Consider the following 26,625-nt stretch of genomic DNA (forward strand, 5'->3'; position numbering starts at 1 on the left):
TCTGATGGGGTCTCACTTCTCTAGTTGGCCTCTCATTGCCCTTTTGTCCAGTGTTCTGGAAAATACTCTAATAAAATGCCACTCTGATGTCACTTTGATGAAATTGCAAGAGAAAAATAGATTGATTTCTCTTTCTAAACTGGTGACATGTGTTAGTAATCTCTCATTTTCCCCAGGATAGCTTCTGCAGTTGAAGGGATGTGCCCTCTTGCTCTGTACCTGGCTGGCTAGTCCTAGGAGCATACCTGCTTTTGCTCACTGCTTAAATTTTACTTGTTCCTCCTCATCTCTTTAAAATTAAGTTCCCACCATGAGGTTCCATACTCAGTTTGTTCTGGGTTCTTCTCTCTGTCATGGGAGCCAAGACACCTTGTAGCAGAGATGCTTCCTTGACTGGGCTGGGGGTTAGGGGGAAATGAGGGGGTGTTTGTGGAATCACTTGGGAAGTTGTTTTCATTTAAAATCCCCAGAGAGGGGCGCCTGGGTGGCGCAGTCGGTTAAGCGTCCGACTTCAGCCAGGTCACGATCTCACGGTCCGTGAGTTCGAGCCCCGCGTCGGGCTCTGGGCTGATGGCTCGGAGCCTGGAGCCTGTTTCCGATTCTGTGTCTCCCTCTCTCTCTGTCCCTCCCCCGTTCATGCTCTGTCTCTCTCTCTGTCCCAAAAATAAATAAAAAACGTTGAAAAAAAAAATTTAAAATCCCCAGAGAGAAGCCCAACCCAGAATGAGAAAAACTGAATTTGGAGAGGAGGATAAGCGAGGCCTCTGCTCAGGGCTGTATTTTTTTTTTTAAAATTCCAGGTTTTGAAAAAAATTCCAGGTGATTGTTATATACCTTTCCGGTTCCTCATTTGAAAATATTTGGCATACAGGGTTTCCTTGAAGAAGCGGGGGCAAAGCCCAATCCTCAGTGGAAAGCAGGTCATGTTGATGAAGTGTTTATTGTTATATGCCCAATCACGTGATTTAATCCCTTTGGTTTTTTTTCAAGGTTGCTCCATGTATTTATTTCAAAAATTTGAATACCTTCTGGACATCAGGCCATCTGGCTAATGCATCCTAGAGCACTGGTTAAGAGGCTGGACAGCTAGAGTCTCTAACAGCTCTACCGCTTGGTAGCTGGCTGACCCTGAATAGACTGAGAAGTCTGTGCCTCAGTTTCCCCCACTGTGAATGGGGGCTGTTGTACCACCTACCTCATAAGCTGAGAGGATATATAAAGGTGATAACTGCCAGCTTTTACAACAGTGTTGATTGGGACAGCCCCACCTTCACGGAGCAGATCGTTTGGTCGCAGTCAGGGTTCAGAAGAGAAGCCGCATGGTCAGCATATGTGACATACGGGGGGCTTTTGACCCCATCAATGCTTTTCCTGTCTTATCATACAGTCTTCTCTCCTTTCGCACCCTGTGCCCCTTCAGTGCCTTATTTATCTATAGATGAAGAGCTCACCTATATGAATTTTTCTAGAAATCTTCCAGAACTCTGTATTTACATCCTGTTAATGAGTGATGTGGTGTCATTATTATGAAAATTGGCTTTGGTTGGAACCTACTTAGAGTGGTGCTCCCAGGCACTCCTGAGATCTCTCTTGCCCTTATGCTAACTGGCTCTCAATGACTGTCCTTTCCTGCAGCTACCTTTTGTGCTGTAGTCTTCATTAGGGAACCCTCCATACTTTGAAGATTCCTAATCTGTTACTACAGGAGTAGAAGTAGAGGTTAGCAGTAGAAACTAAATGACCAGACTTGTTATGTCAGGGTCCTTGGTTTTATACAAACAACTTAGTAAATAGTCTAAGATTTCTTGAGGAGAGACTATTCTGTCTTTGTGATCTATCTTCTTTTTTCCACTTTGAAGGGCTCTGTGATTACATGGAACCCCCCCCTAGGATAATCCAGGATAAACCTGTGTTACGGTCAGCTGCTTAGCAACCTCAGTTCCATCTACACCCTTAATTCCCCTCTGCCATGTAATATAACAGGTTCTGGGGATGCGGGTGTGTACATTATTCTACCTACCACAGCTGTCTTGCTCTTCCTTGTTTAATTACGTGGTATCATGATATGTTCCAAAGAGGATAAACAAATAATACAGGAAGATAAAAATACATTTAAAATTTAGTCAGAAAAAAAAAAATGAGGCCAGGAGAAAAGAAGAATGGGATAATAAGAGTCAGGAATAAGGTTTAAATCCAAAATAGACACCAGTTTACCTTCTGGAAGGGGACTGTGATTTTGGCTCTGAGCTTTCCCTAGAGGCTCTCATGAAGAGGGAAGCAATGCCAGTTAGAGTGTACTGTGTGATGGAATAAAATCTGACCAGTTGTTCAGATGCCTGGATGGATATTCTTCCCATCAAGATGAAAGAGAACTTCCTTCTCTAGGTCCTCCTGGGTGCATGCAGTATAATCAGCAAAGCCTTTGCCAAGTTAAAAAAAATTTTTTTAATGTTTATTTATTTTTGAGAAAGAGACAGAGTGTGAGTGGGAGAGGGGCAGAGAGAGAGGGAGACACAGAATCAGAACTGCTGAGCTGTCAGCACAGAGCCCGATGCAAGGCTCGAACCTATGAACCGTGAAATCATGACCTGAGCCAAAGTTGGACATTTATCCAACTGAGCCACCCAGGCACTCCAGCCTTTGCCAGGTTTATAGTGAAAACCTAGTGATTGGTTTTACCCCTCCCTGCTTTTAACTGCTTTCTATTTTAGGTCAAATATGCATTGCTTTGAAGACTTCTTTCGAGATCTGTGGTCAGCACTAGGGCAAATCCAGGAAGATTAGAAATCTCCAAAGCCAGTGGTTCCCATCTGGTAGTTCTCAGGCCCTGGGGATTCTTGAGGGTAACTTGCCTGAGCTTTCATTCCAAATGACAGTGATGTCTGTCTGTTGTACCTTTTGTTTGTTTGTTTGTTTTGAAGGCCATTAAATAAAAAATGTTTTTACATACACAATCTTGATCCCTTTTTAAGATGGGAGAGTTGGAAGACCCACCAGCATTTACCGAGAGCTTAGATCATGGTTAGTAGCTTTCAGAGGAGTATTCTGCACTAGGAGGCTGGGAGGTGTTTGAAATGATATGTTATAATAAAAAAAAAAAAATGTTTATTTATATCCCTAATGGACTGTTGGTTAAAGGCAGGATGCATTAGGAACCCTCAGGTCAAAGTATGAATTATTGAGCATTGAGCTGATAATTCTGCCGATTTTCCTCCGGATTATCTTCCCTCTCGCCAAACGTTGCATTCATCTGATCAGAATTCTTTTTTGGCATATCTTACAGTATTTCTTAAAAATCAATATTTAGAAAGAGAAAATATTATGACTGTGATAGTCATTTCATCTTTTAATTTATTAGGATTAAAGATTCATACACCTGCAATGTGTTATTTTGGAGAAATGCTTTCATATTTCTACTGGAAACCACCTGTCTTACCCTGATATTTGGAAACCAAACAGAAAAAAATATAAAAATGAACTTCTGGGGGTTTGAAGATGCCAGTTAATCACACCCTCCCTTCTGGGTTCTGAACTGGAGGAAATAGAAGAAGCCAGACAAAGATGAAAGTACAGTGCCAGGTACATTAGAGTAAAGCTGAGTTGGAAGATATGTCTAGGTTGCAAAACTTTCTGATCTGCCCTAGATGGAATCCACACTTGTGCCCAGGTGATGGCCTGGTAGCCAAGGGTGGGCTCTGCTGGGTGGGGAAGCCCTGTCCTTTTGACCCTTGGAGGCCAGAAGAGAGTGAGAGTGCCCCTCCCCCCCACCAGGGCAGGAAACCCAGCAGCACCCCCTGCCACTCCAGCTTAGATGCTGTCCTTCGTCCCCTCCCCAGGGGCCTATGAATGTGCTGATGTAGGAGCAGGAATAGTCCCCTTTGTGGTTTCTTCTGCAAAATGGAGTGCACATTCTGCAGGAATACATGTCCAGAGGAAGTAAAGAGTCCTTCCTTTATAAACCATTTGGTTTGTTTTTAAACTCAGATGTAAGAAATCCAAACATTGGGCAGTCTTGTTTTGATGCTTGTCTTGTTTTGATGCTGGGGCTATTAATTAGATTGCTATCTGGTTTTGAGTATACATTGGTTCCCACACCAAATGCATACTAATAAGATATACTTTTGGGGCTCCTGGGTGGCTCAGTCTGTTAAGTGTCTGACTTTGGCTCAGGTCATGATCTCACGGTTCATGAGTTCGAGCCCCATGTCTGGCTTTGTGCTGACAGCTCAGAGCCTGGAGCCTGCTTCGGATTCTGTGTCTCCCTCTCACTCTGTGCCTTCCCCACTCTCACTCTGACTCTGTCTCTCTCTCAAAAATAAACATTAAAAAAAAAAAGACATAATTCTGGGGGTGCCTGGGTGGCTCAGTCAGCTAACCATCTGACTTCAGCTCAGGTCATTATCTCATGGCTCATGAGTTCAAGCCCCGCATCGGGCTCCGTACTGACACACCCGAGCCTGGAGCCTGTGTCAGATTCTGTGTCTCCCCCTCTCTCTGCCCCTCCCCTGCTTGCACTCCATCTCTCAAAAATAAGCATTTTTTAAAAAATTAAAAAAAATATATACTCCTGGAATTGATTTTATAGACAAATCATACTTTTTTCCTACAGAATTAAGTGCTGTGTGTTAAAGACTAAATGGGCAAAAGGTGATTTGTCATTAATCATTTTGAACATTAACAAAGATGATATCAAGATGAGTGGACTTCATAAACCTCACTATCTTGTTTTAAAAATGAAATGTGATTTTATTTTAATGTTCCATCTTGGCCATATATATGTAAAAATTAAGACATGACTAAAAAGTTCTAAGGGGTGTGTGTGTATGTGTGTGAGGCGGGGGGAGGGAGAGAGAGAGAATGTTAAAGGAGATCATTGTCACAAAAAGTTGAGCTAAGCCAATCTAGAACAGTGGATGGATTGTGTATCCCTTAAGTCATCCTTCAGATATAGTTTCTTTCAACACAGCTTTGCAAGGCTTTCAGTGGCTCTAAAGTCATTTATGTGCCCTGGAAAATATCAGATATAGAGGCATTTCCAGAAACTCAATATTGGTTGAGATCGTCTTATGCCAAATTAAGGCAGCTTATGAATATGGTTACCTTATTTGAAGGCTATTGACTTTGAATTCAGCTGGGAAAGTACTAGTGACTGGTAAGTGGGTGTTCTAAAGTGAGCCCGTCAGCAATTATAAAACAACAACTCAGCCCCAGTGATGTTGAGCTTTGAGCAGAGCAAGGTATATGTTGAGAGGCTACCTGGGGTGACTTACTGTATGGAATTATTTGCTATAACAGTTAAAAATTGGAAGATATGTATATAAACTGTCTTTGATTTTAGCATAGTGGGTCAACACCCCACGGTCAGAAAGCATCACCAATTGTCTTACATGTCCTTGTAGTTCACAGTGATAAAACCATGCCCTCTGTATTTATAAGTCTCACTTCAGCTGGATGTTTTTTACAGTAATAAGAGTGTAAGACAGCTAGTCTTAGTGACATGACTCCAGCTTATTCAAAAGTAATATCAAATCACTGAGTTCTGTGTACATTACAAAAAAGGGAAATTGCACCATATTCATCATCCCCTCCTGAAAACTAGTGTCTGATTTGCCCCCATTCATACTATACCAGATGAGAGAGCAATGCATGTCAGACTTTAATGTGCATCTTGTTGTAAATACCATTTCTGATTCATTCAGTCTGAAGTTGGGTCTCAGATTTTGCATTTCTTTTTCCTTTTTCTTTTGAGAGAGAATGCAGGAGCCAGGGGAGGAGGGCAGAGGGAGAGAGAAAGAGAATCTTAAGTGACCCTGGGGTCATGACATGAGCCAAAATCAGGAGTCTGGTGCTCAACCAACTGAGCCATTCAGGTGCCCCAGATTTTGCATTTCTAACTATAGTCCTCTCAATGCTGCTGGTCCACAGACCAGATTTTGAGTAGTAAGGTTAATAGAAGTGCTGGTAACTACAAACATTGGTAGACATTGAGGGTGTTAGAATAACCTCAAATAACTTCTCATCTTTGGAGCCAGATGCCAAGGAGAGGTTGATAAAAGCCCTAACAGTCCAGTATTATTCTCAGTAAGTCCTTCCACGGTCTGGTGGTGATCTAACAGGGCTCTGTAGTGGACTACCTCTTTCAGAAAGGCTGCCTCCTTGGACAGGGTTCCTTGTTCATTGGCCTGGTAAGAGCAGCTTGCAGTTCTTTAAGGAGAAAATCAGTGTACCTTGCAGAGGATTGTATAGTAAGCCAGTGGATCTACATTTGGGAGCAGAGAGTTTATCACAAGATAAACTCTTTTGAAATGTTCAGATAAGGTCACATTTTGGGTCCCACTGGATAGGAACCACAGAGTTGATAAAAGGAGCATCTTTCCCAGGATGTCATAGTTCTCATGTCTGGCCTGGTTTAACATCATTAAAGAAGCTTTAAAATAAGAATACCCCTGCTTGGGCCACACCTCAGACAAAGTGAATCAGAATCTTTTGGTGTTAGACCTGGACATCTATGTTTTTTTTAAAAAAGAGCCCAGGTGATTACAGATGGCATCAAAGTTGAGAGAGTCCCAGGTTTAGGCAGTCTGTAACTTGGAGAGCAGGAAACTCTACTGAGATGCTTCATTCTAGCTTGAGTTAATTTATCATTTTGTGTAATCCGAGGGCTTATAACCAGGTCACAGTCAGGTTGACCCAAGATACTTAGTTTTTTAGGAGAGTTAACTTAAATTTAATAATTGGGGGACAAGTCAGCTTATCAATTAGCACCTGATGATTGAATTTTTCCCTAAGAGAATCCAGTTTTGGGGGCACCTGGGTGGCTCAGTTGGTGAAGCATCTGACTTTTGATTTCGGTTCAGGTCATGATCTCACGGTTCATGAGTTTGAGCCCTGAGTGGGGCTCTAAGCTGACAGCGCGGAGCCTGTTTGGGATTCTCTCTTTCTCTCTCTCTCTCTCTCTCTCTCTCTCTCTCTCTTTCTTTCTCTCTCTCTCTCTCTCTCTGCCTCCCCTCACACACTCTCTCTCTCTCTCTCTCTCTCTCTCTCTCAAAATGAATAAATGAACTTAAAAAAAACTCCAGTCCTGAAGCATTTGTAACTTGGATCTGCCAAAGCTTAGGGGTCTGCGCTCCATGTGGATTTACTGTAGCCCCATTTTAGAAGTGATGAGAAGTTCATTATAAGCCTTAAATTGGATAAGACTCTGGCCACGTCACATTGTGTGTGTTTGCACATATGCATGTGTTTGCACCTTCTCTCTTACCAGCTAGTTTAAAAAACAAACAATTTAACTTGGTTGTTTTTATCAAATCAAGTGCTTGGAAGGCCATCCCATTTCTGCAGACAGTGCGGCTGAAACACTCATGGGATAGGCCAGCACCCAGCCTATGTCCGCCAGCTGGAGAAGGAGGGGTCTTACGGGTGGGGTGATTGGTTTCTAGGGTTCAGGGAGCACTTAAAGAATAATGAGCTGCTATCTCGAAGGCATTGCCCCCCTTTTTGGAAATGATTTTGATGGTATTTTTGACTTTTTAAAATTAGTGATGCCATTTGGGTCCTGTTGTTTTCACGGGTGCTTTCTACATACAGGAAGTTGCCAGAGTCTGATCCTCAGAGAAAAAAAGTGTATTGTATACTTACCATAAAATTATTTTGTAGCTTTACTGTCCTTTGGCTTTCAGTGAAAGTGAATTTTTGAGCATTTTAACATTGAGGAGACCTACCTAACAAATTTACACACTGTGATCTTTTCACAGACCATTCCTTTCTTTCTCCTTAGTCATCAACCTGTGATAATGTGAGTTCCTGGTTTCTTGGGCTAGAAGCCAGGTGACAGTCCTGCTGGATTTTTAAAAACTGATGCAGCTCGTTTTTGCCTTCTCCAAGACTTCTTCCCTGTGTCTGTTGATTTATAGACTAGGGTCTTTGTGGGGTAGAGCCCCAGTGCCATATACTAATTAGTAAACGGTGGCACAGCCAGCCTTGGAATGAGCTTCTCATCTGGCACCAAGATAGTTTTGGCAGTAAAGGATGTGAAAGAGAGACTCCTCTGTCTGTCAGGCAGCTAGGGGCAGCATCAGGAATCAGCCCTCCTCCCTGTGGCCTTCAACCTTAGCACAGGGTCTGTGCCTGCTCATCTTCAGGGCTGGTGATTGATTCCTGAATTTACCTTGGTTTGCTTCTCCTCACCTTGCAACCTCGTCCTTGGGGCTGACCTTTTTGGAGTCTCTTCCTACTGAGTGGGTAAGGTCCTCCTAATTGGTTAAGACAGTAGTTCTTAACCAGGATGCTTTTTTCCTTTAGGGAATGTTTGGCCGTGTCAGGAGGCATTTTTGATGGTCATAGTTGGGAGTGGAGGGTTCTAAAGTTGTCTAGTGGTGGAAGTTCAGAGATGGTGCTACATCCTACAGTATGCAGGACAGTGCCCCATGACAAAGAATTATCTAGCCCCAAATGTCAGTTATGCCAAGGATTGAGAAGCCCCTGGATTAAAGGAACTTATTATATTTTTCAAAAAGCTGTGTTTTTTGCTTTGTTTTAATAGATGTTTTCTGAATTCTTGGAGTTGCTGTGGTTTCACTTTTTTGGGATGGGAAATTCTTTGAACTGTGAATAACCTATGGGCGTGGTGAGTGAAACTCACAGAACATGTGACAATCTTATTTGATCCACCAGCGACAACTTCATTCTTACTCCTTTGTCCACCTTCCACTTTGTCCACCTGTCCAGTAGTGTGCACACCCAAAGAGGCTAAGCCAGAATGAGATGATCAAGTGTTGGTTTCCAACTGTTTGCCTTCCCTACCACGCCCTCTGGTGGAGATGGCCCTTTGTGAAATGGCCAGAGGACGGTTGGGAGTGAGAACGAGGGCGGGGTTAGAATAGGGCCGGCAGGAAGGAGGGTGTGTTCTCGATGCAAAGTCATTAACGTTATTACTGTATTCGAAAATTAAGTTTGCTATTGATGCTGGATATGGAGCCCTGAACTGCATTCGGGAGGCAATGTAAGTGCAAGGCAAAATACCTACTTCAGATGGGTGGGGTTGGAGGTTTCTCTTTCCCCACCCACTAAGAATGCAGGTGCAGCATAAGAAATGAAAACACTGGGCACAGGACTGTCTTGGTTTGATTGCTTCACATGTAAAAGGGACTGGGCCATTTAAAACCCAGACATAAGAGAAAAACAACACTGAAACCCAGACATGAAAAAAGCTTCCCCAAGTATCCTAAAGGTGTGTTGTTTTAATGGGTGTCTTTCAGTTAGTGACTCAAAATAGGACTTGTTTAGCCAGGTCTAAAGGGAGCAGGCTGTTTTCACTGAGAATGTGTTTTTCCTGTTTATAAAGAAAAGTACTAGAATGGGTCAAAGGGCCAAGTCCTGAAAGTGGAAAGGAAGGGCTCCTGTTCACACCTGTTGGAGCCAGCACTGCAGTTGGTTCCTGAGATCCTTTGCTCCCCAGGATGGGAGGTGAGCTCAGTGGTCCTCACAACTGTCAAGGATTCACACTTGAGATTTGGGGCTCTTGCTGGGCGGGCCCTACAACTGGTTTCAAGATGGTGGTACTGGGCCTATGTGTCAGGGCCCTCCAGGTTAGTGAATAACCTCAGAGCCACTCCCCAGGACTTTGGACTTACTTTGGAGGGAAAACGTGCCTTCTGTTTCCTTCTGTTCTCCTCAGCCTCTACGTTTAATGGCACGAGGCCACCCTATTTAGAGCAAGAATCTCCCCCCAGACCGTCTCTATTCCCTATACTAGTAATGTCGTTAATGTGTATTTTTCTTCCTATCTGTTGATTCTTCCAACCCCTTGAGGTTGGTGGGACATGGCATTAGACTTAGAGTTCCTGCATATCACTGGAGTGTGATTTCTGATTTGTGTTTCATATTGGTAAGTCTCTTCCATTTTGAGTTTCTGCAGGCAGCTGGTTAGATGTAGCTAGGTATGCTAGAGACCACATCGCGTTAGGAAGCAGGACCTGGCTTGATTCTGACTCTAACTGGAAGACATAACGTTTTCTGGTCCTCAGTGTCCTCTTTTGTAAGTTGAGGGTCTGTACCTAGTTACTGTTTTCCTAAGAAAGACCTAACATAGTGTCCCAGTCTGTCTGAAGGTATTTTACATATTTTAATTTATCATATTTCCTTTAAAAGTCGATTAGGCCAGTGAGTTGCTCTGGGGAGTGCAGTAGGTTGTTTGGTAAGATGGTGTATGGTCTTTACAAGGTTAGGACCCACTTGATTTCTGTATCACATTTTGGTTGCAGACTTGTGGAAACACAGATTCATCTCAATGGCAAATGGTAATGATGCCTGTTATTTTTTAAAAGTAGTTTCCCAGGAGCACCTGGGTGGCTTAGTCAGTTAAGCACCTGACTCTTGATTTGAGCTCAGGTCATGACCTCATGGTTCGTGGGATCAAGCCAGCATCGGGCTCTGTGCTGACAGCATGGAGCCTGCTTGGGATTCTCTCTCTCTCCCTCTCTGGGGAGTCAGACAAAGAAGTCTCTGAAACTTAAAATTTATGACTGACCCACATCTAGCATTTAATTAGGGTATCAGACAGTTCTTTGTCATATAGTTTTATATGAACAGATATGTAGTCTTGAATTTTATAGAACAAATAAGCAAACAAAACCACTGCCAAGCATCAACATTCTGACCAAATAACATAGAAATTCAAAGTTCAAACTCCACATGTACAAAGATAGCTAAGGAAGTTTTGTGTAAAAATTTTTCTAACAGATTTTTTTAAAGAACATATTTTAGGGGTGCCTGGGTGACTCAGTCGGTTAAGCATCCAACTCTTGGTTCCTGCTCAGGTCATGATCTCACGGTGTCATGAGTTCGAGCCCCATGTCAGGCTTTGCACTGGCAGCATGGAACCTGCTTGGGATTCTCTCTCTCTACTCTCTGTCTGCCCTTACCCTACTCGTGCTGTCTCTGTCTCTCTGAAATAAATAAATAAATTAATTAAAAAAAAAACACACATTTTAGTTTTTTTATTTTTTATGTTTTTATTTTTGAGAGAGAGAGAGAGCGTGCGCAAGGGAGGGGCACAAAGAGAGAGAGAGAGAGAGAGAGAGAGAGCCAGCCAGCCACAGAATCCAAAGCAGGTTCCAGGCTCTGAGCTGTTAGGACAGAGCCCGACACAGGGCTCAAACTCGTGAACTGCAAGATCCTGAGCTCAGCCAAAGTTGGATGCCTAATTGACTGAGCCACCCAGGCGCCCCCAAACGAACATACTTTAAATGAAGGAAACCAAAATTCAAATGAAAACATTTCTGGAGCCTCAGAGATGGAAACCTCTCTGGGAACCCTGAAGTCCTTTAAGCCACAGTTTGAAAACCAGTAACTAGGATCCTTTACCCCCTACTCATCCAGCTCTGACAGTGTTCTGTGCTTCTGTGACTTTCCCCCTTTCATACATGTAGAAACTGAGATGGACTCATCTAGGATAACACGGCGCCAGTGAGTGGAGCAAGCTGTAGACCCAAGGTTTCCAGGCCTGGGAGCACGTATTTTTTTGGCTCCTCCTCACCACCCTTTCTGGCATCTTTCTGTGATCATACCATCTTGGATAACCGGTTATGAAACAAGCACACCCCCCCCCCCCAACTTTTTCCCCTTCACGTCTCTTGTCTTAGATACCTTTTTGTTCCCACAGTCATTGTCCTTTCTGGAATTTTTTTTCTAGAGGTTTGTGTTTTTTTGCTTTGTTTTGTTTTCTTTCTCTTTTATTACCTATCTGCCACCATATCCTCTGTAGTTTAACCCCATCTAATCAGGGCACAGTCATTTCCCAGTGCGATGTGACAAGATCTTGGGGTAAAAACTTCTGACAGGTAAGGTACAAATATAGACTCAGAGTGCCCGGGTTCTTTGTGGTTCGCACCAGAAGGAGGTCTTGGAGGTCATTGCTCACTTGTGTTTCTTCATCTCATTTCCACCATCCTGCCCTTTCATCTAGCAGACACTTAATGACCATCCACTGTGTGCAAGATACCACTATTCCTTGCGTTTCCTGTGTTTAGGGTGCCTATACACCCTGTAGCAGAGATGTAAGAAAGGATTATCCTATAGAGTAGTAGGTAAGAAGCCCCTCAGAAGAAGCACAGACTGCTCTGAGTGTCCCAGGGAGGATAAGCTCTCTTCAGTTTAGGGAGTCATGGGAGGCTTTATGCAGAAGGTGGGGTTCAGTTGTGAGATATGGGCAGGATTCCCCAAGGCAACATGGATGAGCATGGTTGACTTAGGATTTCTTAAATGTTACTGCACAATAGGAAGGAAGATAGGAAGTAGTTGAAGTGGTACATGGTGTGTGGCTAGGACAGAAGAGGGATGTGGATGACTTGGTTTGAGCACACCTGGCCCATGTGAATGTTGGACCAGCCAGCTGTGAAGGGATTGTCCTGTGGGGCCGTAGGAAAAGATGAAATCTCTGTGGTTGGGGTTGGCATTGCTCCTGAAGGGACAGGCAATCCCAGCCTCCTTCATCTTCTAAAGAGAATGCTCCTGATGTAAGAAATGGGCCCCCCAAGGATATTGGATGGGTTCCTGAAGGAACTGCTTCCTCAGTCTCCATTGGAGCTGGGCTGTTGTTCTCTGTGTTCGCACTTGGTTTGAGAAATTGGTATCTGGCAGGCAAAGCAGGCCTTGCCTTGTAGGGCAGCGTGTGAGGTTGATTGGGAGCTTGTAAGAGCAGCCATGTCTGGTGAGCTGGTGGCAGATTTCTCCATGTAATTTCCTTCTCTTAGTAGGCCTGTGGTCAGCCCTTAGTAATGGTACCACTGGCCTTGACTGGGCTGTGGGAAATGGGGAGGCGGGGAGAGGTGGGTCCTTGCTGGGTCTGCAGTGGCCCATGCCACTGCCTTTCATCTGCCTTTCTCCTAAGTACGGCTCCTCTTCGTGCCCCCAACTTTGGAGGTGAGTTTGCTTTTTACAGTAACAGCTTTATTGAGATATGATTTATATATCCTAAAATTCTCTCATTAAAAGTCTATAATGCAGTGTTATGAATACATGCACAGGATTGTGCAGCCATCACAATTAAGTTTGGAACGTTTTCATTATCCCCCAGATAAACCCTTGGTCGTCACCTCCCAATTCCTCCATTTTTGCAAGCCCTGAACAATGACTGCTATATTTCCTGGGTCTGTAGATTTGCCTCCTCTAGACATGTTATAAAAGTAGAATGATACAATATGTAGTTTTGTGTGTGTGTGTGTGTGTGACTGCTTTTTATCGCTTTGCATAGTGTTTTCAGGGATCATCCATGTTGTAGCACATATTGCAACCTAACTTATTCTTACTGGTTTAGTAGTATTCCATTATATGTATTTTTCTCATCTATTTGTTGGTTGAGGGACTTTTGAGTTTTGGGGGGTTTTCTGGTCTATTATGAACAAGGTTGTTGTGAATGTTTGTGTACAAGTTTTTATGTGTGGGCATATACTTTAATTTCTTCAGGGAGAATTTTAGGAGTGCAGTTATCTGGGTCACATGGTAATTCTGTGGTTAACCCTTTGAGGAAGTGCCAGAATATTTTCCACACCAGCTACACGGTTGTACATTCCCACTCATAATATATAAAGGTTCCGATTTCTGTACATCTTCACCAGTACTCGTTCTTGTCTATCTTTTTGGATTATAGCCATTCTAGCGGGTATGAATTGGCATCTCATTGTGGTTTTAATTTACATTTCCCTAATGGCTAATGATTTTGCTCATCTTTTCATATGCTTTTACTTTTTAAATGAAGAGAACTGACATATTTCCTTGCCAAAGATCTTTGACCAGTTTTGGAAAGGTGGAAGCCAGATTTTATTGTGTGGAGGAGTGAATGGGAAGGAAGGAAATGAATGCCGCTATTTTTGAAGCACAGGAATGGAAGAAATGGGTCTTAGGGCATTGAGTGGCAGTGATGGACCTAGAAGCTTAGCTCATTGCAAACATACTTGGTGCAGACTTCTTCATGGAGTCGTGACCTTGGGCTGGCATTACTCAGGTTGGCAACAAGGGCTTCTGAGATAGACTGTCTGCCCTTTTAGTGTCTATTGGCTCCATTTTGCCAGAGGATTCTACCTACATTAGAAAGTCTGGAGACAGGTAGATTCTCTGCTGGATTGACTGCTTTTCGATCACTATTCTGCAGCCTCTTGATGAATTTTGTGGCCATTACTGATGGTGATCATTAAGTTCTTTCATGGCTCTAGCACCTTCTGGTGAGGATTGCTGTCCTGTTGTCCTCCCTTTACTGTGGAAGTTAGGGGTGTCTTCCAGATAATGATTTGGAAGAGGTTTTTAAAATTCTATGTTGGTAGGAATTGTACAGATGAGTTCTAATCCACTTCTCTGCATGTGCTGTGGCTGTGCTAGAATAGGTGCTGTTATTTCACACTGTAGATTCCACTGGAGAAGAGACTATTCCTCACAGCTCTGTGGTTACTTGATATCTGGGCCCTCAATAATCAGAGCTATTCTCTGAGTTTGGGATTGGGGATTTTCACTCCCAATTTGTATGTCTCTGAGCTGGTGTCATTTAACCTTGGCTGGCTTTCTCGACCACCTTTTTTGCCCTGCAAATGTGCCGCCTGGGCAGTTGTGACTCTTCCCAAGGTCAAGGCAGAGAAGCACGCCACCTTCTAGTGGGGGCCCTTTTTCAGTTTTTGGGCCTGGCCTTGCCCTTGCTTCCACTTTGCAGCCTTTAGCAGCTTCTTCAGGGGATTCACTGATGAAGTGGAGTGGAGTTGCGTGTCTAAAAGTTAACAGGTAATTCTTGCATACATTTGGGGTTCCTCCTTAAAATAGTAAAGAAGATTGCCAGATGACTGTCATTTTAGTATAGCATCTAGTGTACTTGCCCTAGGAAAATCCCTTCAGCCCTGGGGTACAGTTGACTCACTGCTGTGAGTTATCAAACAGGAAGTGCAGTCACTTCCTAAGGACCCAGGGGCAGCCCCCAGTTCGAGTGGTGGCTTTAAAACAGAAGCCCCATGAGGCTGAGATCTCTCTTGTGTTGCTTGTTCAGTCCCTGGGGACCGGTGGCAGGAAGTGCTCAGGATCCACCATAGAAGGAGTGGAGGAAAGAAAAGGCAGGTGCTGCTCACCCTTATTTAGAAGGGCTGAATAGGGGCGTCTGGGTGGCTCAGCCAGTTAGGCGTCCGACCCTTGGTTTCAACTCAGGTGGTGATCTCACAGTTGGTGAGTTTGAGCCTCATGTCGGGCTAACAGTGCAGAGCCTGCTTGGAACTCTCTCTTTCCCTCTTTCTCTTCCCCTTCTCTACTCACGCTTACTTGCTCACTCTCTCAAAATAAATATATTCAAAAAAAAAAAAAAAAAAAAAAGAAAGAAAGAAAAGGAAGGGCTAAATAAAGTGCCAGAGTGCCTGGAGGACAAGTTCGCTGGGCAGCAGGTGGTGTATTGTGCCCCTGGGGCTGGTGTCTTTCTCTGAGAATGCACATGGAGGGAGGGTCCCTTAAAGGATGTCATGGGATCCCATTCAGGTGAAACTGGCAAATAATCTATATAGACAAGTGTTTTATTTTACTTTTTATTTAAGAGAGAGAGTACACACATGGAGGGGTAGAGAGAATCTTAAGCAGACTCCACAGTCAGCACAGAGCCCAATGCGGAGCTCAGTCTCATGACCCTGAGATCATGACCTGAGTCGAAGTTAAGAGTCAGATGCTTCTTCGGGCTCTGTGCTGACAGCTCAGAGCCTGGAGCCTGCTTCAGATTCTGTGTCTCCCCCTCTCTCTCTCTGTCCCTCCCCTGCTCATGCTCTGTCTCTTTCTCTCTCTCTCAAAAATAAATAAACATTAAAAAATTAAAAAAAAAGAGATGCTTAACCAAGCCACCCAAGCGCCCTAACAGACAAATGTTTAAACTGAAGACTAGCAAGGGACCTTATGGGCTGTCTGAAGCCATTGTGACCAGAGTTGGGGCTTGGGGAACAGACCAGGTTTGGATTTATCAGTGTGATCTGCAGAGGGCCAGCCAGGTAGGGAGAGCAGCTTGAGTGAATACGGGGAGACCCTGGAGAAGGAGTTATGGTGTGGGGTTATGGTGATAACTGACCAGCAGGTGCAGGGGGTGTGCCTGGGACGGAAGAATTGAAGTGTTACAGTATTGCAAAAGGGAGTTTGAGCCACACTGTATAGACGGTGCAGTGGTATAGCATAGAGGTGATATCCATCTGCCTGGGTCGGAGGCTCTCAGACTTGAGTAGGCATCAAAGTCGCCTGGGAGACTTGTCGAAGCACTGATTGCTGCCTGCCCCTCACCCACCCTCCAGAGTTGCTGATTAAGTAGGTCTGTGTTGGGGCCTGGGCATTTGCATTTCTCACTGGTGCTTCTGCTGTTGAGTTAGGGACCATGCTTTGCAGAGCCAGTTGCCTAGAATTCAGAGGGTGGTAATCTTGCTCTGTTAAGGGCCAGTAGTAAGTGTTTTAGGCTTCTGAGCTACATAGGATTTCTGTCACATTTTCTTCTTTGTTGCTTTTTACAACCCTTTAAGCGTGTGTACAAACAGATGTTGGCCATAGATAAACAGGCTGGTGGGGAAAGAGGGGTGGCATAGGGGAGACAGGGCATGGTGGGACAGGCTGTACTATCCTAGGCTGTCCCTAGCTTATCCTTCTGCCTCATAGCTGGTGACCTTTGGCAAGTTCATCTCTCTGTGCCTTTGTTTCTTCATCTCCAAAACAGATGATATTAGTAATTTTTACCATGTAAGACTCTTCTAAGAATTTAGTGAACTAAGGCACAAAAAGCATTTATCCCACTCCCTGGGACATACCTAGAATTTAATTTATCAGTTGCTGTTGGCAGTGATACTACAAGCTACTAATGGCTGTTCGTAGGTGAAGAAACAGTGAAAAGGAAGACCAACCCAGATCCACCGTATTATAGATCCTGAAAGCCAAATGCTCCAAGAGCTCACCATCATTTCTTCTTAGATGGCTTACAAAGAAGAATGCTTTGAACTAAAACATAATGCACACTCTGAATACATCCTGGGTTAGTACCCCATAGGAGCTCAGCTTTTCCCTTGGCACACTTAGAAAATGGTGCCATTTGTAAGCTGGCTGGTCCTTGGGCCCAAGACTCTGATTGAGGGGTTGGAGAGTTTGGCCTACTTATAACCCATTTACAACCTCTACTTGAGCCTCATTTTTTTAGGAAGACTGATTTAAGACCTTGGCCCGAATAGGGCACCAAATAGGATCTACCTGATCAGGATCGAAACTGTGCCTTTGTACCGTACTCACATTTTGCTGCATGGTGTGAGTGAAAGTGAGAGTTACAGGAAAGGAGTCTTAATCACGTGCTCCATATTTTCTGAGTTGAAGTATGCAAATGAGTGCCGAGGTGCCTCTTTCACTCATGGTAGCTAGAACAGGAAGATCACCGGGTACCCTGGCATAGCTTCTCTGCGCTGGTGCCCGAGGAGAGGCCACCTGGTGGTTCCTGAGAGATTCAACTCCTCTCTTTCTGGACACTGCTAATGAGAGCTGGCCACACTTACGTAATACGGGGGCTTTCTCCCCTTTCCTGGTCTAGCCCCCTGAGGAGGCGCCCACTTTCTTGCTCACCTCTCCAGCAGCATGCTCAAATCTTTGCCAGAGCACATACTAATGACTTTGTAAGCTCAATTTACAGATGCACACGACTACCCCATGTTGATAGGGCTCTGCCCTCCACTTGGGTTTTTGCTGACATTCAGTAGAATACCCTTCCATCTCCTCCCCACCTTGTAAAACAGGCTTCCTGTTTTTGAACTTGGTCCAGACTGGAACAGCCCTGCTACACCTGTTAACATAGTCAGACACACATTTCCTCCTCTGTATTTGTGCAGCTTTTGTCGCCTAGCCAGATTTCCCCTCTCAGCTTACAGATCTGGAATCATAACATAAGATATTGAACCAGCAAATGAAGAAAAAAGGAAGTTTGCATTTTGGAGCCAATTGAGTGAAAACGTGGCTTCTGGTTTGTTTCACTGTGTTTGGCCACGACCACTCTACTAACTTTCCCCCTTCTTCACAGCAGAATGGAAATGAGGAAAGGAAATCAGCTGACGCAGGAGCCGGAGTGAGAGCGACGTGCCCACAAACCCAGCCTGCACCATGAACTTGTGTCTCCCTTCTGCGCTTTAAGAGCCAAGGGCAGGTGAAGTTGCTGGAGAGCAATGGCTTTCTTTACTCCGTGGAAGTTGTCCTCTCAGAAGCTGGGCTTTTTCCTTGTGACTTTTGGCTTTATCTGGGGTATGATGCTCCTGCATTTCACCATCCAGCAGCGAACTCAGCCTGAGAGCAGCTCCATGCTGCGTGAGCAGATCTTGGACCTCAGCAAGAGGTACATCAAGGCGCTGGCAGAAGAAAACCGGAATGTGGTGGATGGGCCATACGCCGGTGTCATGACAGCTTACGGTAAGCGCGGTGCTTCTGGGGTTTCTCGGTGGGATGTGGCTTTGCCTCAAAGTGACTCCAGAGGCTCGCAGCCTTGGTTTTATCATGGATTGAGTGCCTCCCTTGCCACTGCCTTCGTGGCAGGGAGTTGCACACAGAGGGACACTTTTAGAAAGTTAAAGCCATGTCCTTGGGGAGACTGAGTTCTTGTGCACACTAACACTCAGTCCCAGGACCAGTGGGGGCAGAGCAGTAGCACTCGGTTGTATGTCCAGCTAGCTCCCTTTCCCGCAGCACATTTCTGGATTGCACGATCTCATCCGGGAGTATGATCAGGGAATGTAGAAAAATATTCTTGTTATCTTTCCCTAAACAAAACTTAATTAAGGCTGTGTGGTGGTAAGGTACAGAGGGTGGGGAGGAATGCAGGGTGGAAGGAGGACTAGGGGAGGAGGGTGAGGTAAGGACAGGGCGGGGGGGCTGGGGGGGATGAGAAACTCAGAGTCCAACGTGTGCCTCCCTCTGGCTAGTATGTAGGACACTTGGTCTTATGTGCTGGCTAATAGCTTTAGTCTTCAGCTTCTTCAGTGTTGCCTGCTCTTGTTTCTTGCCCTTGCCTCTCATTGCCCTTATTTCAAAAGAAGTCTTTTTGTACACGTTGCTTTTTTTTGTTGGGTACCTAAAAACTCTTTTAGAAATGAGGTTGAGGGGAAAAAAATACATACAGAATAGTATTTATTTTTCTCTTGGCAAAAGTTATGCTTAATATAGAAAACTTTGGAAGCTGTAGACATGCAAAAGAGAAACCCAAGAATAAAGAAAATCACATATAAACCTACTCTAGGAACTAACCACAATTAACATGTCACTGTATATTTTTCTGATATTTTATGTATATGTACAAAAACGTGTATATGGGTATATGCAAAATACTTGAAAAAGCATACATACACAATACAAACAAAAATTGTAGATGAAATTTGGATCGTAGGACGTCGTGGGGAGCCTATCTCCCAGCTCTCCTATGATCACCAAGGATGAGAATGGACTTACTCCATAGAAGATGTCCTGTCATTCTTGCTCATTGACAAGTCTAGTCACTGAATGCAGACTTTAATGGCCTCAGGGTTTGGGACCCAGAGGTGTAATATAAATGAGATGCAAGAATGGATTTGGCTGAGGTGGAAAGGTTTGCTGTTATACATTGTGACACCGCAGTTACGGACTCTAAAGTATATGAAGTTCAAATGGTGATTTCCTGAAAATGTATAGCAGCATTTTGAAGCTTGAATTCAAACACAGGAAGTCATACTTAATTTGACATAATTTGTTTTTCTTTTTGAAAGGATCCAGGAAATGTGGTTACTTTTAAATTTCAGCTATATGTTTTGGTAAGGAGAAAATGGTTGCTTTTAATGTATAATGTGGAAATTTCTTTTTCAGTGCCTACTGAACACTGTCAGTAGTGCCTACTATTGGAATAATCACGCTGTCTGCTTTTAATCTGTTGGATTTGGCAATGTCAATAGGCATGGGCTCTCAATATGCCTGAATAAATGCCACCTTTTTTTGATCTGATGGATAAAAAATGAGACTCCATTTTGAGAGTCCGCACTGAAAAACAACTAGGTAGTTTTTCAGAGTGGATTTTTAAATAAATCATGGACTTCAGTCTTCTGTATTTCCCAAATATTGTAGGTAAGCCATCAGAACGAATAAATAAAGCAAATCGTCACCATTAGTGTCACTCATGTGTAACAAGTAAATATAACAAGTAAAATAGACACCTCTTTCAGGTTTCTGGTTCGGTACATTCCGTGTTAAATATTTTGGGGAATAGGGGAGTAGTTCCTTTGTAATTTCCTCCTTCTGTTTATCTCAGTCTGTCACACTTTTTCCGTGGGAAAGAAGAAAACCCATAAATGATAAATTTATAGAATTAAAATTTTCCTAGTTGTTTTGAATGTTTTTATTTCTTGTTTGCTGCTGAACATCTTCCTAGGCTAGGCTTCCTTGGCTTTCCAAAGGGTAGTGATCTGGTCTTAGCTTCCTCGGTTTTCTAAAGGGTAGTGATCTGGTCTTAGCTTTCAACCTCACAGACCTCATGTGTTGTAGAAAGTTACCAGAACCCCAGAGTAGTCTGTTAGAACTTCAGCCCCACATTATATGCTTATAAACGTAGGAGTTTGGAGCGCAAAGATACTACAAAAATTGATTCCAATTTCCTTTCACAGATAAACCTTAGCAAAGTAATTTTTCTTTTTCTCAAAAACAACAAAGAAACAAACAAACAGCCCCTGCCGGCAAATGCAACACACACTGCTGTTTTTCTCTTTTCATCTCATCAGCTAGGCATGTCAATCAAAGTGTTCTTTGGAGCTGAGTTTGTGGAATTTCACTGGACTGTGCCTGTGCGCTTGAGGCATTGGATCATCATGTGGCAAAATCCCACTAAAACAGTTTGTCACCTGGGCACTTGTGGCATGTGGAGCTAGATAATTCTTTGTTGTGGGGATTGTTCGTTCATGCAGGATGTTGAGCAGCATCTCGGGTGGCCCTACCCACTAGATGCCAGTAGCACCCCCCTGGTTGTAACCACCAAAAATGTGTGTAGACATGGGGGGCAAAATTGCCTCCCTCCCCACCTTGGAGAATCACTGCACTAAGAGTGAAACAGCAAACACTAACAGCATCTTATGGAAGTTTTCAAGCAGATACCTGGTTCCTGTCACTTAAAATTGGACAGCTTGGCTTTCTCCATTTCTCAGTTCTGGGCACCAACAACTGGGATTGAGCAAGGCGATATAGTCCAGGGCCAGTCATAGAAAGCTGGAGAGCCATTCTGCTGATGTGTGCTTCCCCTGGAATCTATCAGTACCAGTTGTGGGCACATCAACAGCCAGGCAGCTCTGGTGGTTGATGTCAGAAGATGATGCCGGGACTCCTGGGTGGCTCAGTCAGTTAAGCGTGTGACTCTTCATTTTGGCCCAGGTCATGATCTCACGGTTCATGACTTCGAGCCCCCCATAGGGTTCTGCACTGACAGCGTGGAGCCTGTTTGCTATTCTCTCTCTCTCCTCTCTCTGCCCTTCCCTTGCTCGCTCCTTGTTTGTCTGTCTGTCTCCCTCTCTTTCTCTCTAAAAATAAATAAATAAACTTAAAAAAAACACACATAAAAAAAGATGCAGGGACTGCAGGATGTTCAGTGGTTTAGTTGGATTGGTGGAATGGGGATGAAGATGCATGAGACATGGGTTTGCAGTCTCTTTTTCGGCCACAGATGCAGCCCATGTACAGAGCGCTGGCTAGATGTCTGCTCTGAGAGAATGAAGAACTGATCCTTTATGGCTGGGATCTGTGCCCACTACGAAGTAATCCCATTAATAGACCAGAAAAGAAAACCACCCTCTTTCTCCCATCCCCATATTGGCATCATCAGAGGCTCTCAGTATGCTACAAACGTGTCTTCAGTAGCCCTGGAAGGTATTTGAGGAATCGTAATAGCTAACTTTAGATTATTACTGATTTTTTAGAAACCCTGGCTTGAGGTCCTAGAGCTGAAGAGTTCAGCAAACTATTCCCTGTGGGTCAAATTCGGACTTCTGTCAGTTTGAGTAAATCAACTTTTATTGAAACAGAACCACTCCCAATTATTGATAACAACTGTAGTAACAGAGAAACATGGTAAAACAGGATTTATTTTACGGGACACCTAAAACCTGCTGACTCCATCTTTCAGTAGTCCCCATAATTCAGTCTGAAACACTCATTGGAGTGCCCCTCCTTGACTCCACAGTTTCCCAGGACTTCTGGGATCTAAGCTATGGGCACTGTGGGTCATAGCATCCTGTTCTTATTTGTAAAGCCTTTGGAATCCTCCTTGTCTCTTGGTTTGTCGTCTAGGGATCTTTGCATTACAATGGCAGAGTTGAGTAGTTGCCACAGGGACTGTAAAGCCTAAAAGGTTTACTCTCTGCTCCTTTACCAAAAATGTTTTTTCTTTCTTTTTTTTTTAAAGTTTATTTATTTTGTGAGAGAGGGAGTAGGGGAGGAGCAGAGAGAGAGAGAGGAGTGGGAAAATCCTAAGCAGGCTCCTCACCACAAACACAGAGCCCAACTCAAGGCTCAAACCCAAGAACCATGAGACGACAACCCAAGCCAAAGCCAAGAGTCAGTCCAACTGACTGAGCCACCCAGGTGCTCCCCCTCCCAAATGTTTGTTAAGCCCTGATCTATCCCCAGGGAAGTCTATCTAAGGGATTTTGTTTGGTATGCTAAGACTCTTTCATCTCTGCGTTTGAATTCACTGAAGACATCCTTATAAGATGTACGTCAACATGTCTTATTTCTCTGTCCTCTGAAAATGCTTCTGAGTGGCAGGTATGAGGTTAGTGGTTAGGGGGAGCCAGCCAGTTTGGCTTTGCCACATCCTGGCTGCATGGCCAGGGCCCTAGGGACCCAGACTACTTTGAGAGTGAGTATCCGTTCCTATCTCACCGTGTGATTGTACCGTGTGAACAAGGTGCTGCATGTCAGGGGGTGTTAGTTTGATTAGTCCTCAAACGATAGCAGGACTTTCAAACATCTCATCCCCCATCCTTGTTCTGACTTGAAAAGAGACTTCTCAACTTCTTTTGGGGTTTGGTAATTCAGAAGTAGTGCCTGGAACACGTCCCGGGTAGCCCGTGTAGAACAGTTGGAACATTCGTCTGTGCGGGATGGAGGGCGTTTCTTGTGTGCTCGTCTGTCAGTCCATTCTTGGGGGAATGTGCACAGCCAGGGCCTTCTGTGCAGCCTGAACTGCCTCTCCCAGGCCCGTGTGGCAGGGCCATGCCTGTCGCGGGGATTGTGTCATGAATTCTGTTACCCACCCTAGTCAATGCCCTTCTTATTTCTGAGGTGAATTGATCTCTGTCTCTGGTGGCCTGACCCAAATTCTGATGCTCAGTGATCACCTCTTAGCTATGACACAGGCCCGATCCACCTATGTTCTCTAAGTTAACAGGAATAGAACCTGGGGCAGTGAGAGACTGCCTCCCTTTGTGGCCCATCCATATCTTATTCACGCTGACCTTTCTCGCCTGTTTGCTGCTCTGGATGCCGGGACATGGCTCTGGACTGGTCACCAGCTTTTCTGCCACCCCCTTCCCCTATGCCCAGTATTCTGTTTCCCTGCTGCTGGCTTCCCTGCTTGATCTCCTGCTCTGCCTTAGCTCCTGTCTCCTGGTCCCCCCTGACTTCTTGAGCCTCTGCTGTCCCCTCGATTGGCTGTTAGCCTTCAAGCCTAGCGCTTTGGGGAATGACTGTGCCCTTCACAGATATATAGCAGTGCTGTATAAGTTTTGTGCATACAGCTAGGAAAAGATGAACAAGGTCCTTGCTCTCATGGAGGCTGTGCTCATTATGGAAGGGAGAAACACTAACTGACATAACCATCAGATAGTAATAAATTCCAGGAAGAAAAATGACACAGGGATATGTGATTCTATTATTTTTTTAATGTTTGTTTATTTTTGAGAGAGTGAGGTAGAGAATGAGCAGGGGAGGGGCAGAGACGGAGAGGGAGAGAGAATCCCAAGCAGGCTCTGAGCTTTCAGCACAGAGCCCAGCGTGGGGCTCAGTCCCACGAACCGTGAGATCATGACCTGAGCCGAAATCAAGAGTTGGATGCTTAACCGACTGAGTCACCCAGGCGCCCTGGGATATGTGATTTTTAAAAAAAAGCACTTGAGGAGCTACTTGGAATGAGAAGGTCAAAGAAGGCCTCTCTCGGGAGGTGTCTGTTAGCCCTACTGACACCAGAGGTTGCCGGGTAGGGTGCAGAGGTAGGGCAGAGCTCAGTTGAGGCAGAACAAGTGAGGCAGACGGCAGGGTGTGTGCCTAAGGCCTGCATGCACCCTCTAGGGACCCAACGGACTTGCTGTAGCTGAACGAAGTAAGCCAGGAACCATGTGGAAGGTGGGCCCTGTGGGCTGTGGACCTCAGTGTGATGGGAGAGGGAGGGAGGTGAAGGGGGATGGATGTTCTTGTGAGTGAGCCTGGTCTGCCCCTTCTTGGGGGCTTTGACCCTGCACTGTTATCCACTGTTACCTCCACCATGGGAAGGGAGGTAAGTAGAAAGGAAGTGCTTCCTGTTACCTTAACGAGGTGGGGCTTGCATACCGCAAGCCCTGGAGAAACATGGTAGGGTTTTTGGTTGCAGATCAAGGTGCAGTGGAGCAGTAACTCCTTTGGGCTTTAGGTGGCCCTCATTGACCTGGGGATTCCCATTTCTGAGATGTTAACATCACTTGGGGTTCTGCTCATAGTCTAACGGGAGACCCCCACGGTGATGCCAGTGTGGCTGCCTGAAGTAGCTCATAAAAGGTAGCCCCTGCCCTGTATTGCAGACCGGGGTAACGTTTGGAGAGTTAGAAGAGTCTTTACATGTGTTTCATTCCACCTCTGCTGTGAAAAAGAAGATGAAGAAAACTTAGGTTGGATTTCACTGGAGATAAAAAAGCCTGTGGGGACACCTGGGTGGCTCGGTCAGTTAAGCATCTGACTTCGGCTCAGGTCATGATCTCACGGTTCGTGGGCTCTGTGCTGACAGCTCGGAGCCTGAGGCCTGCTTCGGATTCTGTGTCTCCCTCGCTCTCTGCCCCTCCCCGACATGCGCTGTCTCTCTCTGTCAGATATAAATAAACATTAAAAAGAAAAATTTTAAAAAGCCTGTGAATGGTGTTTTAAAATTTTACTTATTTGCTTTTTCCTTTTTGCCTCTGTTCCTATAAATAGGATCAAGGGCCTGTTGTGTTGGAGGGCTGGGGTGATGGGGAACACCACCACTGTCGAAGCAACGATGCTCACCCTTGAGGGAAACACACTGATTTGGAGGGACACTGGTAGGCAGAAAAAAAAAAAAAAAGAGCTGGGCTGTTTGGTGTGTCTGAGGAGGACGTGATTACAGGGATGTGGCTGGTGTGATTAAAGAAAGACCTTTTCTGCTTTAAAAAGCTTAGGACCTAAACCAGGGCTCTCTGGGCTTGGGGCTTCTCCAGGGGTGTGTGGTGGCTGTCCCCCCACGTGGCTCTCCCCTCCAGGCTCCCCGCCTCTGCAGAGCCAGGCCCGGTTTCCAAGCACGGCCAGCGAGGCCCCACGTCTGAGGAGCGCCTCAGGGGTGACAGTCAGAGCGTGTGTCTCCGGAAGGGACTGGAGCCTCTTCTGCTCCCCTGGTTGATGAGGCCTGTTGTTTCCTGCTTCACTGTTGCTTCAAGTCCCAGCTTGAGGAGAGAATGTGCATGGTGGGGTGTGCCTCTTGGACTCAGGGTGTCCTGGGCCCTGAAATGAGGTTGCTCCCCTTGCCTGGCGGCCTGTCACAATGGCGTGCCAGTGTGGCCACCCTCAAGAGCTGTTGACCCTTCCCCATCTGCCTAGAAGCCACAGCTGTCTTCTGGGACCGGCTGCGTGGTGGTGGCTGAGCGATGCTGGTCCCTGAGAATCTGCCTTTGCTCTTCCATATGTGTGCCTTCCCTCCCCCCATAGCTCCTCCTCTCCTTCTGTTCTTTCTCTCTTTCATTCTCAGTCTTCATAACGCCTAAATCTCCTATCGGCACATATTCATTGGATTTGTTCATCGTCTCTCTCCCCCACATAGCATGCAAGCCCCCAGAGGGCAGGGGTTTTTGTCTCTCTTGTTCCTGCTGTAGCCCAGGGCTTAGTGCATACCTGGCACTTTCTAGTAGCCAGAAGTGATTAGCAGCAACCCCCTTGTCCTCACTCTACCTGTGTGGAACAGTTACAGCTGGGGCTAATTTGAAAGTAGTGTTTTTAGTAAGACTGGGAAACAGAAAGAGATTGCCTGTGGACTGTCTGTCCAGGTGGCTCCAAGTAGCTGTTATGCATGATTCTGACCTGGGGGCAAGTGTTTATTCTGGAAGGTAGTTAGAGAGCGTTTATAGGTGGCTATAGAAGGATTCCTTGCCAGGTGTGTGATCTTGGGCAGGACACTGATGTAGTGCTTTGTTTGTTTGTTTGTTTTTTAATTTTTAATGCTTGTTTATTTTTGAGAGAAGAAGGAGACAGAGTGTGATCAGGGGTGGGGCAGAGAGAGAGAGGGAGACATAGAATCTGAAGCAGGCTCCAGGCTCTGAGCTGTCAGCACAGAGCCTGATGCGGGGCTCCAACCTACAAACTGCCAGATCATGACCTGAGCTGAAGTCGGATGCTTAACTGACTGAG

At 45.1% G+C, this 26,625-nt stretch overlaps 1 protein-coding gene across 3 annotated transcripts in view; it reads left to right on the top strand.

Annotated features, from left to right (window-relative positions):
- MGAT5 (alpha-1,6-mannosylglycoprotein 6-beta-N-acetylglucosaminyltransferase) overlaps positions 1-26,625 on the top strand; it is a 338,284-nt gene that overhangs the window by 107,288 nt on the left and 204,371 nt on the right. The window contains exon 3 of one of the 3 annotated variants that reach the window (XM_042948514.1): positions 18,044-18,426. In XM_042948514.1, the coding sequence (XP_042804448.1) occupies positions 18,186-18,426 (241 nt within the window). In that variant the 5' untranslated portion in view covers positions 18,044-18,185. Of the gene's footprint in view, positions 1-15,815; positions 18,427-26,625 lie in introns of those variants that run through there. The other 2 variants (XM_042948515.1, XM_042948516.1) reach the window with 2 other exon arrangements.

This window comes from Panthera leo, chromosome C1, assembly GCF_018350215.1.
Source record: "Panthera leo isolate Ple1 chromosome C1, P.leo_Ple1_pat1.1, whole genome shotgun sequence".
Taxonomy (NCBI): Eukaryota; Metazoa; Chordata; class Mammalia; order Carnivora; family Felidae; genus Panthera; species Panthera leo.